The 16279-nt window shown below is 46.0% G+C and overlaps 1 protein-coding gene across 1 annotated transcript in view; it reads right to left on the bottom strand.

Annotated features, from left to right (window-relative positions):
- HIVEP3 (human immunodeficiency virus type I enhancer binding protein 3) overlaps window positions 1-8008 on the bottom strand; it is a gene marked incomplete at its 3' end in the record, with an annotated part of 9512 nt that extends 1504 nt beyond the window's left edge. Inside the window, exon 1 of the mRNA XM_010294806.1 lies at window positions 2888-8008. Coding sequence (XP_010293108.1) covers window positions 2888-8008 — 5121 coding nt within the window. The remainder of the gene's footprint in view (window positions 1-2887) is intronic.
- Between the last annotated feature and the right edge of the window lie 8271 nt (window positions 8009-16279).

Below are 16279 nucleotides of genomic sequence, written 5' to 3'. Positions count from 1 at the left end.
ATGGATGGACTCACTAAAAAGTAGTTTTGCAAAACTGAGGTCAAACATTTCAAATTTGCCCAGTAATTTCAGGAGCTCAGCTTAGAGCATTAAATGCACCCAGATTGCTCTTTGCCCTTGGGGCCAGCTCGTGCAGATTAGCCCATGTCCACACCATCAGACCCACATACCCTTCCTAGGTTCCAGAAATAGTCCCTGTCCCTAAATGTGCCCAGTAACTGCTTGGGATTGCTCTTTGCCCTTGGGGCCAGCTCGTGCAGATTAGCCCATGTCCACACCATCAGACCCACATACCGTTCCTAGGTTCCAGAAATAGTCCCTGTCCTGTCCTTTCTCCCTAAATGTGCCCAGGAACTGCTTGGGAGAGGGCTATCAGCCCAGGACAGAACAGTGCCAGGAACCATTTTAACAACTGAACAGCAGAAAGGGTCTCAAGCTGGTGCCTCTGGGCATGGAGACGTCTGTGCTCAGAGGAAAGCAGTGGCAGGAGACACACTGAGAACCTTCAAAAATTACATCTTGGCTGTTATGACATCACCTCCTGATATGAGCTCATTGTTACCCGCTCGTAACAATGCTAGTGATAACCTTCCCAGTTCAGTTTCTTATTTACTGAGGAATACAAAACAATTGACTTTCTAGATGTAGCATGAGGTTTATTTATTGCAACTTTTGAAACCACAAAACATAGACAGATGAAAGGCACCAGAGAGCGCCAAAATCATACAGTCACTACCATCCCCTTTTACAGTCTCATTTAATTTACAAAGTGTGCAAGCCCGATACAGTGTAATTAGCCATCCCTACATGCACGCTGGAGCCTACAGTCACTTCAGAATTGATCTGCTCAGTAAATCCCACTGGTAATTTAAAAACCAAGCCCAGTACGTAGACAGTACATACAGTACTACTGCTTGCTGGTAGCTTGCTGCATGCATAATTGTACAAAATATTAGAGCTGTTTTACATTTTCTGTTGTGTTGACTGACAACCTATAGTTACATAACAAAGAAAATATTTAAGGGAAATAGCTAGAGCAGAGTTAACTGAAGGTTGAACTTCCAACCTCTGATTGATGCTACTCAGCTCCTGTTAATCACATCTTCCTGAGTAACCAGCAATGCTACTTCCTAATCTGTGCCAGTCATATTTATTTTAAAAACTAAACTGAGGATTTCACTCCCACTGATCATCTAATCAAAAATTATTTCCCTGCTTGGCATGAGGTCAATGTATCTCCATCAAAATTAACATAATTTCTGCAAACTGCACTCCTTTTAGCAAGCGGGTATTAACATCACATTTAGGCTACACCATTTTCTAGGTGAATTTGGCAGGACAAACTCTTACTTTTGCAAATTGTACCATGAAAACTGTGGTACCACCATCAGTCAGCTTATAGGGTTTTGTCTAAAAGGTTTTTGAGTCTTTTGAGCAAATGCATGCAAGTGAAATATGTATTTTGATGACTAAGGGCTGAACCATTCCTGTCTAGAGCGTAAACTTTAACTTGAGGGTATGAGGGTCTCGTATTTCCGAAACACACACTTGGTGTGCGTTTTAGCACCACGTCAAAGAGCAAAGCTCAGGAGCACAGGCACTTCTATTAGAGAATGAAATCAAGGGTGGTATGACACCGTTCAGATAAAATCCTTTGAAAAACAGGGCATAAATATCAAGCATTAGTGTGGTTATTGCACTATGCAGCTAATTATCTGCCCCTATGTCCGCAGAAATTCTGTCTTTCGGATTTCTGCAGAAGAATGATGGAAATGCTGAATAGAAATAAAGATTTATTGAATCAAAGTGAGTCTACTGTGTATTTTAAGATATATTTATAAGCAGCAGCTGCAGCAGCGATTATGATAAATTTAATATTCAGACTTCATTTCATGATACAGAAATAAAGTGAATAATCCATCAATATAAATTGACTTGAGATGAATACCAAATTGCAAAATCTTTAGAGCAATTCCGTTTGCTAATAATCTGCATGAGCATGATCTGGATTAAAGGGATCTGTATGGTTCAGCATTAACCAAGAGGGGAAAAGTCTGGTCTCAAAATGAGATACATAACACTAGGCAGCTACCAGAGTGTCTTAAAGATTTCTGTGCCCATATGGCCAATGCCTTTAGCGAGCTCTGATGCTCTGAAGCCGTTTGCCTTGCTCCCCTTAGCTCTAAAATATCCTTAGGCACCTGGAAAAGCAGGTAGACAGCTAAGGACATTAACTAAATGAACCAAATGACACAGGTTTTTTCGCAAGACTCCATGTCTAACCCACTGAGGCACTTCTACAAATGTCACTGCATGCCTTCACGCTTCTTTGGGGGCCTAAATACACTTGCAAATCTTCGTTTAATATTTTTAAATACTTTTAAGCATGTCTCTCTATGTTCATTAATGCGAGATCAGTAGATGCACAACCAGACAGAATCCCATTTCCCCAAGGTAATCCTTTTTCATTTGTAACATGCAAAATGTAAGGAATTATAACAGTGTTTATAAAAAAAAAAAAAAAGTTGTAAAGCTATTTGAAATATCAAGACAAATGCAAATCAAGTCTAATCCTTTGTGCTTGAGCAGTGGCAGTTGACAGTGCGGTAGTGATTCCTACATGCTCTTTTGATTACAAGGCAAGTAGAAACTGGAGAACAAAAATATGGCACATTGCCTTGGAGCAGGCTTGCCTTTTTTTTTTTTTTTTTAATTACAGTGGGTTTTAGCTTCTTCATTCTAAAAGTTTCACTGACAACAAGTGCTTACCAAACTGAGAGAGGGATGAATAAACTCCTATTAAACTAAGAATAGCAATTCCCCATCCCTCATCCCCCTCTTCCCATGTATCCAAATGGATGAGGAGAAATACATAGGATTGCATTACCTCTGTCATTTTTGGCTTCCTGGAGCTGGATGGGACAAGCCTGCCTGCCTCTGGACGTGGAGCAGTAGCCATGGTGTAGGTTTCTTTGCTCACCTTCTGCTTGGACCTCAGGAGGGACAGGGCTGCTTTAGTGGATATACCTGGAAGGTTAGGATTATACAAGCTAATACACCAGCTGGCATACACTGAAGATCGTCGATCAACTTGCTGGATATGATTTGGCTTTATGTAGTTTAAATAGCACCAACTGACATTAGTGGTTGTGTGGAGACTGGGGAACTGAAGTACCTTCTTTGTATCTGTACCTTCTCGAGACTTCATTGCACTATGAGTGACCTCAGGCAGAGGTGCAGGACTTGGAGGGTTTGGTGGAGACTGCTCCACCAGTTCTTTGGAGTCTTCTTTCTTCACGGGTTGCAAAGGTGCCTTGCTGAGGAAGTGCTTGCCAGCTGGCTGCTTGTACTCTTCCAGTGCCTCAAAACTTGAAGAACCTGAATGGGACACAGCTTGCTGCAAAGTACTTGGGATTTCCTTTGGCTCCGAGTGCTCCAAGGACAAACTAGGTGGTGTTTCAACCTCAACCCTGCCTTGGCTTTCTGCAAGAAAGTGAGATTTATCCTGCTTTTTCCCTTCCTCTATTGCACTGGGTGGCTTTACCACTTCCAACTTCTCTTCTGCTTCAGACACTTCCTCCTCTTTCACTCTCTTCTGCTGTTGTGTTTCCATTGTCAGCTCCAAACTACCAGCTGGAGAGAGCATCCTTTTACTTCCACCAACTGTTGATGGGCCTCCTTCCAGTCCGAGGACGTTGTCTGATGGGGAGGTGAGTGGCATATAGCCTTTTCTTTCTGGTAAGGGTAAGGGCACCCTCAGATACGGGCTCTGGAAAATGCTTCTTTGATCCTCTGTGATCATCTGTGCCAGATCAAAGCCTAGTCCATGAACATCAGCACTACAGACCAGGGCACCCTTGGGTTGGCAATCATCGAATTTTGGGAGAACAATAGAAGAGGAACTGCACTGGGATTGAGTGACCAGAATCTGGGAAAGTGTTGTGTACATCGCACTCCCATAGGACGGCATGTTTGTCTGTATGCGAACGGGGACAACAAGCGACACCATTGGGTCTGACCGCGTAGGAACAACAAGCTGAGATGCGGATAAGGACACGGAAGGACTTGTTGTGCAGGTCAAAGGATGCAACCTGCTGTCCGAGCCGTATTCCGTGCACGGGGAAAGACTGGAGGTTCCTGCCGCTGGGAATAAACTGGATTTGATCTGTGGTAAATGTCCACCAGCTTCACCTGGCAACTGGAGAGCAAACTGAGACTGAAGAGGCAGAAAAAAGGCTGAAGGAATTGGTGAGGAGCCAGGGTAATGCATCGGCAGGAATGAAGGATGCTGCCTGAACGGCACCTCGGCAGGGTGAGACATTAAGGGAGGAGCGATATGAAGCGGGCCCGGGTGGATGAGCGTTTGCGAGAGAGGCAGTGGTGGGGTCTGAAATATGGAAGGAGGAATCTGAGGCACAGTGAACTGAGCAGAGAGGATGTCGGACATAGTATGTGCGGCAAAGAGCTCTGCAGACTGCCCCGGCTGTGGCAGAAGATGCTGGGAGGGAAAGACAGAAACTTGTGGGGACATGAACTGCTTTTCATGCAGCGTTAGCTGTGGTATGGGATGATGAAACACTTGCAGAGCTTCTGTGTATGGCTGGGTATATGCTGGCTGAGGGCTGTCTTTTGGCTGACTCTTTTCACCTGGGTAAGTACCATGAGAGGGCAAAGGGGACGAAGATGTCGGCTGATGGGGCAAACTTGTCGAAGGAGATTTACTTGAAGAAGGAATTGGATCTTCTGTCTCTGTCCGGCCTGTTGGGGCCGAATCTGGCTCATGCTCTGGGTGTCTAGTAAGAGATGCTTGCCTGACTAGAAAGCATTTCCTTCTCTCCTGTGGAGCCGAGGAGGCTGAGGGACCGGGGGTTGAGGCAGGAGTGGACGACAAGCTCCCATAGTCAAATGATTTACTGCGTGTCTCTGACATCTGGGAAGGATGGGACACATTCGGTGTCTGCTCAGAAGCAGATCTCCTCATTTCCCTGGAATGATGATGGTGGCTTGGTACCATCAACATATGTGAGCCAACGCCAGGAGGCTTTGGGTGGGATTCGGAGGGCTGGCTAGTTGACTCTGACTTGCTGTGATCTTCACGATCGAACGAGGCAGAGTGGCTGGAGCCGTGGGATATGCTGCTTTCCTGACTTGGGCTTCGGGTGAGAGAGACTGATTCAAAACTGGACTCTCCGGAGGACTGAGCCATTTCTGCCAGCCGCAGCCTCTTCTTTTTTGGTGGGAGTTTCTCTGCAGGGAGCTGAGAAAGGGTCTGGCTCCTCTGTGGCCACTGAAATTCCTCTGTTTTCTCTGGCTCTTTCGCAGGAGGCTCTGGCTCTGTTTCTGGTCTGTCAGGCTCTTCCGTGACCAGAATCTCTGGGACCTGGATGTTGGGCTGGCGTACCAGCTTGGGCTGCAGGGAGTGGGGCGGTCGGCTGTGCTGGGGTGTCGGCTGAGATGAGTACTGTGACAAGGGCTTGTCTTCTCCTTCCACGCTGCTCACCTGCTCGATAGAGTCAGACTTCTCAAAAGAGCTTGTATGCTGGATGACTGAAATCTCCTTTGAGGTTGTTCTTCTCTCTATGCCCTCCGCACTCGAAGCCGGTTTGGTATTCCTGGAGTGAAAGCTGGCACTGACATCTGAAGGTGCGGATTTACCCGGATCTGCTGGTGACTTAATGGATTCACGGGTTAGGTTTAAAGTGACATCAGATGATGCCGGGTTTGCAAACTGAGTCCCTGGCCCAGTACTGGAGGAGGGAGTGTCAGACAACTCAAAAGCTGGAGGCTCCTCATCGTCACCAAGACTCTTTTCCTTTCGCCTTTTTCGGAGCGGGGTGAGCTCCAAACTGCTCCCCAGCTTGTAATGCATCATCTGGGGCCACGTGTCAGGATCCGCAACACTTTTCTCAGTCTCTGAAGAGGTATGGGAAGCGGAAGAACGAGGCTTTGAGAGCTGCAGTTCTGAACAGTAGTATTTCTTATGGGCTTCATAATTGTCCCTTTTTTTATACCGAGCACCACATATGTTACACTCATACATGAACCCTTTAACTTTCGGACCCTTCCGTGACTTTTTGGTAAGATCGCTTTCCTTGGTTTCAGGCTCCTCGGGAGGTTTGGAAACGGCTTCTTTGTTTGCAGAGCTAACCTCCTCCGAGACATATTCTACTCCCAAAGGTAGCTCAATAGCTGGTTGTCGTTTTAGCATTCGAGGATGGGAAGAAAACGCTTGACTGCGGCTTAAGACTTCAGGCTCCATGATGTGATCATCAAATGAATAGCTACCTCTAAAGGTATGTGGGGAGCTTATAGTGCATGCAGCAGAAGGCATTGAGTGGCTTCTTAGGAGAGGCACTGTCTCTGTGGCACTGTGGGATTGCTGAAGTGACAACAATGATTGTTCGGGCTTAATTTTTTCACCATGGGATGTCAACACTTTCGATGCATCCAACTGGCTACTGGAACCAGACTTGATATCAAACTGAAACGGTTCTCTATATACACCAGACTTTGGAGATTCAATGCTGCTACGTCTAGATAAAGAGCTTCTTCTAGGCTTAACGCTATCTATTTCACTGGTATCTACAACAGCTTCGTTAATTGTAATTAGCTTAGTGATGTGTTCAATAACCTGCGTTCTAGGCACGGATAACGGTACCATGCTAGGTTTCTCTTCGGTAGACAGGTGCGGAAACCCCTGGGTTGTGTTTGCAGCTAACGCTGCAGTCCTTTGCCCAATTCTACCACATTTACCAAAAATAATTTCTGCATAAGATTTTGCATTAGTATTTGGTGGGCTGATCTGCTGCTCTGCACTTTCTGATCTTGAGAAGTAGCCTGACTCGGTACTCCCTTTGCTCCCGGGGCTCAGGAAAGCTTGTTCATCTATGACCTTCTTCCGTTCGCTTAAGCGGAGTGCAAGCTTCTGCTTTATAGTATGGGTATCTTCAGATTTCTGGCTCAAAGCATGGTCTGACGATGGCTCCACAAACTGGGTGCTGTCCTCAAGAGACTGAGACATACTGGAATGAGACAATGAACACCGGTCATGGCTGGAGCCTTGGCTCCCTCCACTCAGCAAGCTACTGGACAACAGGCTGTGCTTCTGCCTGGGCGAGAGCTCTACTGAATGGCCCGACATCGCAGCTGTTTCCTCCTCCGAATCTGTGCTTTCTCCTTCTGTTGGCTCTTCGAAGTCTTCCCCGCCAATCCTTTCCATTTCCAAGCTCGATGGATACATCTCCGCTCCGATCCCTGAGGCCAGCCCAGCTTTTATTCGATGAGCATGAGATTTCCTATGTTTATACAAATTGCTCTTAGTCTTAAAAGAAAAGCCACATGGAATGCAAGGGTATGGCCTCTCACCCGTGTGTGACCTGATATGTTTTTGGAGCACACTTGGCTTCGCGCAAGGCCTGCTGCAGTACTGGCAAATATATTTGCCTGGCTTCTGAGGTTTCTTTTCTTTCTTGTGCACTTCCTCAGCTTGTTTTAAGGAAACCTGTGAAGGGCGAGGGATATAGACCTTTTGAACGGACGGCATGTCCTCTCCAGGAATGATCGGTGAATGGGAAGGTAGGAGCTGGCTGTGGTGAGAGTGAAGCCCAGTTGATGAAAAGGAGCCGGAGGGACCTGGTCTTACTGGATCAACTAGCTGCCATGTGGGACCTTCAAGGACATGCTCTGGTTTCCCAGGAGACATAAATGCTGGTGACAGTGCGTGCTGCTGAAGCTGCGAAACGTGAGGAGGATGTTCAAAAGAGGAAGGCTTAGGTTGCTTCTGATGTCCAGTCTTCTCCTGAGACTCCTCTCTTGGAATCGGCAAAGAACCAGAAAAGTGCTGCTGCGGTATGATGTCTCGGAGAGGGGTTCCTTGCGAAGAAGCAGAGCTGCCCTGGTACGTAGCTGTGGATGAAATACTGGCTTGGAAAGCCTCTCCTTTGGGAAGCCTCTTTCTTGGACTTTCCTCAGCCTTTTTTGTGCTCTTCTGGCTTTGTTCAGGATCCATGACCTTAAAAGGGTCTTTGAATGCTATTTCGGGAAGGTTTTGGCAGGCTTCATTTACGAATAATAAAGGTCTCTTCTGTAGATTCCCTGTTTTGCCTGCATTTGCTACAAAGCTGGAGCCGCCAGGAGATGGTTGTTGATTTAAGATTTTACTAGTGTCACTAGTTTCTATTTGATTCAAAAAAAAATGTTTCAAGGTCAATAAAGTTCACATTGGTAACACATGACAAACTACTTCAAAGAGAGAAAACTTTCCAAAACTTTTAGTCCAAATATTTTCCTTGTGAACTTGGTTAAGGCTTTAAACCTTGCCATTTTATTTCAGTTGACAGTGGCAAGCCTTCAAAGTCAAGATGCAACCCACAATGTGTCTCTTGTTTGTTATGCAAACCTTTGAAAACTTGAGACTTTGGTGCTCATCTCATAATGATCTTTTTTTCCTGTGCAAGGAAAATAACACTGAACGGTGTACGTCCCCCTGTGTCTTCCTTCTGTTCCACTTTTGAGTTCAAAAGCCTTGGAAAAGTATTTCCCACATTTCTGTAATTACATCCAAAAGAAAACAAACAGAAAAAAATCACTTTAGCATTTGTATTTAAGTAATTAAATGCTGCTACTTCTATAGAGGGTAGCAGTAAATATTCCGCACAATAGAAATTCAGAATAACCAACTGAATGACAACCATTCACAAGACATTACTTTTAATGGTAATCTAAACATAAATTGTACTAAGTCAAACCTCAGGAACTCATGCTCAGTTTAATGCACACATAACCTGGCTCTGTAGTGGTAACCAAAGACAGTAACTTGAAACAGAGACAGTTTTGAAAAATGTATTAAATGGTTTCAAACTTGAATTCCTTCTAATCTCCTGCAAACATTTATGGCTTTACAATTTTTATAATTATATTTCCCTTTCAAACAGACTACAGAGCAAGCTGACTAAATACAAAGCACTGCCTAATGTAGCACATACATTCACTGACAAATAGAAAGCAAATCTTTTCTGCATGAAATCCACTTTTAAGCTTGCAATAATCTTCAGCGTCATTTGCAACAATAGCAGGTAAAGAGAAAGCACACACTTTTACTGAAATGTTGCCTCTTTAATTTCCTGCCTTTTGCTACCAAACAATGGTGCAAATCCAACTTCTATAGCATGCATATATTTCATACAGGCGGGATGTCAAAATTGGCTGTCTATAAAGGGGAACCCTTCTTACAAAGAATTTGAATGGGAGGCTCTATTAATCCTACCGCCCTTGTCAGCAAATACAGCTATTGATGAGACACTCGGGGAGGAAATACTCCGATCCCACTGAAATAAGGCAGCTTCACCAGGAGACGGAATAGAGAATGGGTGCGATACTCCTAAGGAAAATAAGGATGGTGCTTTTTAAGTGAAGCAAATTGGTACATGTAATTTACAATGAGAGAAGAACTATATTCCTTCTTTGGGAAGCTATTATCTGCCTGAGGGTGCAGTGCCTTGCTATGACAGAATTGCATTGGCTTAATTATGGGAAATTGCTCAAAGCCCTGCTGCTTTTATCCTGCCCCATGCAGGAGAAGGGTGCATGGATGGGGCTGAAGTGTAAACCCAGCAAAACAGGGAAGCACAGGTGACTGAGATTTTAGCCTGGCTCCATCTTGAGGAGCAACAGTGAAGGGCCAGCAGAAGAGGTTGGTTGTGTTCAACATGAAGTCCTCCACGGATTACCTACTCCTTATTCCTTTCTACAACCCTGTGGATGCTCCACATCCAATCAGAAAAGCGACGTGGAATATAAGGTAACCTAGCTTAATTTAGCAGAGTCTAAAGATATGATAACATCCTAGGACACATCATGACCGACTAGACTTTACAAAAGTGGTTAAACGCTGTCTATTCTTTGGACAGGATTGATTTCACCTAACCTTAGATGGCCAAAAGTCAGAGTTCAAGTCCTTAGATGCAACTTCAGTGAGATTGATTGCCCTGAGATATCATCTCCGATTCATTGGATTAGTGACTTACTTGGCCAGCTGTGACACTCACATCTTAGGTAACTGTACAGAAAACCAGTCCTATTCTTAAACTTTTACCTTCCTTTTCCCCAAATATAGCTTTTGCTCCCCTCCAGCAGGAGCACCTGCACTTGCCCCAACTTGCTAAGAAAGGTGTTTCATGTTCATGGGCTCATTACTATGAGGAGTAATTGATTACATTTTGAAACTCCTTTTTAGAGAGTGCTGGCTCCTTGATGCTGACTAACACCAACCATGATCTGGGCTAGACTTAGAGCACTGTACTTACAGCACAGGACTTACTCAAGATCAAAGACAGTTGTGGAGCTGATGTGTCACGTTGATTTTCGCCCAAGACACTCTTCTTTGCCCCACTCATGACTCACAGAGCATATCAGCTTGGTAGAAGTGGATTTAAGCAGAGACTTTTTCAGCAAGTGCAAAGTGAACACTGCCTCCCACAAGCTCAAGCACTCACGTTTAAGAACTGCCAACTCAAGAATGCCTGAAAAACATTTTAATACTGTGTTTTCTCCTATAGGCTCCATATCCATTCTTAAGTGTATAATAATTAGGGTTGTGAGGAAGCTTCCTGAGATGATTCAATATCATCCCAAATGTTCAAACCATCCTCAGCCTCCTCTGATGAACACATGGGCCCCAGCTGATTTTGTTAGGAACTCTGCACGAAAGTTAACATTTAAAGAATTGGTCAACAAACAAGCACACCTGCTGCCTACAGCAGCGAGCACAGCCATTCTGGGGCAATTCAGGCTACTTTCTACATATTTTTTCCATTACTGGAAATGGCCCCTGGAATGGCAATGGCAAAAGATAATTCTCCTAGCTGGATGCAGTTACTTTAGATTGATACCTCTCCAAGGAAAATTCAACTGTGCAGAATAAAGTGGCAGAAAAAATGAAGTTCACCCAGCTAGAAAGTGCAGGGGGGTTTCTCCCCTATGAACTTAGAAGCACGGTAGAGGAAGGGAATGAGAGCTTCCAAAAAACTGGTTGCAGATGCCTAACACTGCTCTGCCCAGCTCAGATACAACCTTGAGTAGCTAAGGAGCATCTCACTGCGTTACATCAGATCAGAGACCTTCTCTCCACTGCTCTCTTTTACCTGATGCATCCCTCCAGCTGGCAGAGACGAGGGGCTGGCGTGGGTCAGCCCTCCCAGAGCTCCTCCGCACACAGGCAGAGTGGCTCCTTCTGGAAATGCAGTGGGACTAACGCGGGTGGGAAAACCTACTCTTTTTTTGATGCCTCATTTTCCTTCCAGTTTCTATTCTCTTTACCTCGGTCAAAATCTATCTTCAGACTTCAGCCTTTTAATATTCATTACACTTTCCCAATTCTCCCATTTTCTTCTCAGAAAAGGCACATCTTTTGCTTTTACTTTCATCTCCTCCTCCTCATGTCCCGAGTAGCTGCTTCTCTCTGTCATGTGTTATGCCTCTACTAGTTTTGCTTATCACTTTCACTTTGCATGTATTCTGCGCTGCACTCTCCAGCAAGGCAGTGCATGGCCTTGGCACAACATCAGCAAATCTTTAAGAAAAAAGTCACACGGATTTTATGGCACATGGTTTCCAGCTGCTAACATTGCGTGTCTGTGGCCAAATCCAAAGTACAAGCACTAAAACTGGGGATTCCAGCTATTATTTCTATTCAAACATAATTTCTTAGGGTTTTACTTGAAATGCAATGGAGCGAACATGAACAGAAATGCCTGTGTCATTCGCAGTGACAGAAACAAAGACAGCCACCCTGATGAAAGAAATCAATGACAAAACTTCTGATTTTAATGGGACCAGAATTTTACCCTAAAGCCTAGGATAAAATGCTTAGAAATGCTCCTTTAGAAAGTCACAGTTGTTGGTATTTTGAATTACCTTATTACAGCTGAAATGAACTCCTGCAAAGAGGCCCAGGCACACAGTCTCTCCCAATCCTAAACCTCACCTAAGTTCTCCTAAAGGATTTGAGGAAGAGCTAACCAGTGTCAAGCCTTAAGCTGGTCCCTCTGTGCCTGGGACTAACACCACATATATGCAACCATGCACCCAAACAAGCTCTTTACCACTGGATTTGGGATTGAGACCTCCCATAAGTGGGAAGAGAAATGCTGCAGGCTGCACCTGACACCTGAGCTCCAGGTGGGAACATCACCGAAAAGACATTTGAAGGCATCAGGCTTGGTTGTGGTCAGCCTCCAGAATTCATTCCTTTCAAGTGACATGTGGAAAACTGCGGTGCTTGGCTTTCTCTCATTTGCCTTTTGTTTCCAGGACACTACAACAACTCATTACTGTGGACCCTTCGAACCCTGTCGGTGGCAAAACTCTGCTGCTTGCAATGCTCGAGCTGCTGGAAGGATTTTCTTTGCTATTTGGTCCTGTCCCAGCCAGATCAAGATCCAGCTTGATTAGTGGAAAGCTGTTACAACTTCGCCTTTTCTATACTAGTCCAACCATAACACCATTACCTTCTACACACCAAAATTTAGCCTAGTTCCACGGATGCTAGGCTTATGTGAGAACGCCTGGTGCGCTACTAGAAAATCTGCCTGTTTATTCTTCATGATAGCTTTTGAGCCATTTGGCCAATTTTAACAAAATTTAACCAATGACCAACATATTTGACATATGTTAAATGTATTTTAAAATCTCACAAGTTTTGTGAAAGTGAGTGAACAAAGCACAGGTCCCTATTTCCTCTCTGCTGAGGGACAGGTACAGCTCCCTTCTTACGGGCAGCCACTACAGCATCCTGTCTACAGAAAAAGCCACATTCGGCGTTTACCCCTTTTTAATCTACAGATCGAGCAATCTGGAGAGACGCATTTGTGGGAAATCAGATCCCTTTTTTCCGTAGCTCACAATGTTCCTCAGTTCTCACAAAAACACCTGCAAGGCCACGCTTTATAAAAGCAGGTAAGGTGATGGGCAAAGCACAGGGTGGTAGGGCATCCCGCTACCTGGACACCACGGTCTTTGCAACTAGATCCCAACTGTAGCTTTGAGCAAAAGGGCGGATGCTACTTTAGACATTCGAAGTGATTTATGACTGAGAGGGGTTTACAATGCAAACAGCGGGCAGCCGTAGTAGATCTCCTGTCATTACCTCTTGTAACGGGACTCAGCGATATAAAATGTGACTGCAGCACTGGGAGGACTCGCCAGGCAAATGTTTCTCAAATATCAAAGAAAAAGCAAAGTAAACCAGACAAATAGAAAAGCAAGTGCTGTTCCCAGGTTGAGTCCACTGCAAAGGGCAATGCACACATCCAGCGTAAGTCACCAGGGAAAAAGCAGAGATTACTTACAGTGGACTTGGTCGTCTGTAATTTTGATGGTGTCTCTCTTTTGTTTGCCCACGATTTAATTCAGTCTGTAAAAGAAACAGCACGTTGGAGTCGTAATGCGTGTATATCAAAATGCCATCTCAGCAGTGAGCACACAGGATTTACATCAGGTGCCCTGATGGAGAGGATTGCTTGGTAACCGAAACCGTACACAAACTCAGTCCCAACAGCTGGAGAAGCCCTTGGTGACTGCGTTCATCCCCTTCGCACATTTACCCTGACGGTGACGCGTGTGCAGAAAACACGTCGCCATGGGGTATTCCTCCTCCCGGACAAGGCTGCAAGGGAAACCACCGCTTGGCGGATGCAGTGCAGACAAGACACTCCACACGCTGGCATGGATTCAGGTCTGCTGAGATACTGAGATTAGCACACAGGTGTGCTGCAGCACTTCCTCCAAAGCTCGTATTTAGTCCTGAGTTTTGCACTTGGACCACCTTTAGTTTTAAGTAAACCGTTTAGTTGCTCCATACTTACCTTCCACAAAGCTCTAACACGACTGAATTGATCTGCATGTGGGTCAGGTTTACATAAAGGAAAGCAACATTCCAAATGAAGATCTACTTTAAAACCTGACCCTGAGTACAGGCCATGCTCCGCATATACTTTACATGCAAAGAAAAAGACATTTCCTTCACAGACAACAAGCACTGCAGTTCCACAGGAGAGCGTATGGTTCCTCCAAGTTGATGTCTCCATCACAAATCCTGTGTCCAGTGGCACCTCTGCAACCCACTGCAGCAGAGGGGTTTGAACCTGCCACCGGAGCACAGCCCAGAGAATAACAGATCAGGACTAAAGACCGCTCTCCTCCTTTCCTACATGGTCACGGCGTTTCTGAACCACTGAAGGAACAAAGGGTGGCAGCACATATTGCTTACTAAAGCACCTCCAGAACACAATTCTGGTTGCACAGAAACCCTGGTTTTCATAAGCAGTTTCAGGTCTCTCAGACTTTGTGATGAACGTATGAAAGCTCCAAGGGGCTTCACGTTCAGAGACAGTAATTCATTCCACAATTGGCTGCTGCAGGACAATCTCTGACTTTACAGCTCACATGCCCAAATATTCCCAAAGGTTTGAGCTTCACTCCTGCCGCCTTCTTCAACCTGCCTTCAGCCCCAGCTTGCTGCCACCTTGCCTTTTTATCGTATTGTGTCCAGTTATGGACTGTACCCTCCTACTGCTCCAACCTCCTGCTGCTATAGACCTGATCATGCCAGTCGTATCTCCACCTCCCCATCCTTTTCCTCCCCCTGAAAACACAGTGCTGCAGGCCCTGGTGCCACCTCCTTGTGCCAATACCAGCCATGGTACCATACCCCAACATGATGGGGTTGCAGAGGGAAGCCACCTCACCAGCCACTTCTCCAGACAGCAGAACCCCCGGGTATGTGCCAGGACACCCCGATGAACACGTGCACCTCTGTACACAGACATCAATTCTGTCCAGGCAGAGAGGGACATACAAACTTTGAAAGAAGAATGAGTTTGGAAACTAAACACTTTGACATGCAGCCTCCTCTCACCTGAGGAGTATGCCCAACCACAGCCATGAGAAAAAGGTCATTTTTTCACCACTTAGGTTTTCATCCCAGTTTTGCCATCCAGAATCGCAGAACCTGTAAGTTCAGGAAGAACAAAGCAGCGGACGGATGGCACTGCAGTGCCTGAACGCAGCCCTGTCTGCTCCCAAAGCCCACGCTCAAAGTGGAAACAAGCTTGGTGAAGTGTCATAAACCCCATTTGAACCTTGCAGCCACCACAAACCCTGGCACAAGGAGCACTCATTTGGCTGGGAAGAGGGTTGAAATTCCACCTCCCTTGGGGCCATGCCTCCTAAAATCCATCCAAGTCTCAGACAACAACTCAGACCACTTAAACACTGTTGATATGTGAAATCAGCTGGTGTCTCCATGCTGCATTATGAACGCAGCATCCATAAGAGAAGAGATGCCCACTTTCGCGTCATGAAGCACATGGTGATGAAATGCAAGACTCGACTCTCCTGCCCCTTAGGAAGCTGCACCCCAGGTCCCACGTCCCAAGTTACTGTCTCAGCCCCATCACCAGCGTGGTGTACTTTGTCCTTCCAGACAGGGCTGGCCCATTCTGCAGCCAGAAGCCCAGCAGTCACGAGTCAAAGAGAGGAGAAACAAATGGGACCTTCACCCTGTGGCTCTGTGTGGTGGTGGAGAGAGGAGCATGCCCGGGGTCCTGCTCCCACCTTCAGCCCAGCGCCCGGGGGTGCTCTGTGGGTGAAGAGCCACGAGCTGGACAGACTCATTGCTGAACTTCGTGCACCAAGAAGCCATGAGGTCACACAGGTATTTCTTGCTCATAGCCAGCATCGATGATGGGTTTGGACCCAGCAATCAGCTATTACCACAAGCCACAATTTATCCATCCCCGAGTCCCAGTGATGCACTCAGTGTCACATACCGCAGAAAATAAATGCCGCCATGAGCAGTTCACACTCTAAGAGAGGGAAGAGGGGGTGTGCTCGCAGGCAGAGGTAAGATGGAGGTAAGCAAAGCAGGGCAGATGCACATGGGCGCTGCTGTGGGAAGAGACGGACCACAGCAGTTAATGCTGATGGGCTCTGCAAAATCTCCTAATGTCCCCTTGCCCACCTCTAGTCCATACAGCAGCACCATGTCCATGGTGCCTGCTCTGGACAGCCAGTCCTCAGGCCACCCTTTGACTAAGAAGTTCCCCAAGCCACTGCCAACAATGGCATCGCGCCAACGACAAGAGCAGTTTCTAGACTGAAGGGGGTAAGAAGCTGTGGGGCTTTTTAATCCTCCTCCCCTCTTCCCCAACGGGCCACAAACAAGCAGCGTTCCTCCTTCCTCTCCAACATCTGCTTCTGCTGGAGAAAGGAGGACTCTGCT

Source organism: Phaethon lepturus, unplaced genomic scaffold (assembly GCF_000687285.1).
Source record: "Phaethon lepturus isolate BGI_N335 unplaced genomic scaffold, ASM68728v1 scaffold12189, whole genome shotgun sequence".
In the NCBI taxonomy this organism is placed as follows: domain Eukaryota; kingdom Metazoa; phylum Chordata; class Aves; order Phaethontiformes; family Phaethontidae; genus Phaethon; species Phaethon lepturus.
Note: the sequence above shows the minus strand (reverse complement) of the source record. Positions and strands in the feature narration are given on the sequence as shown.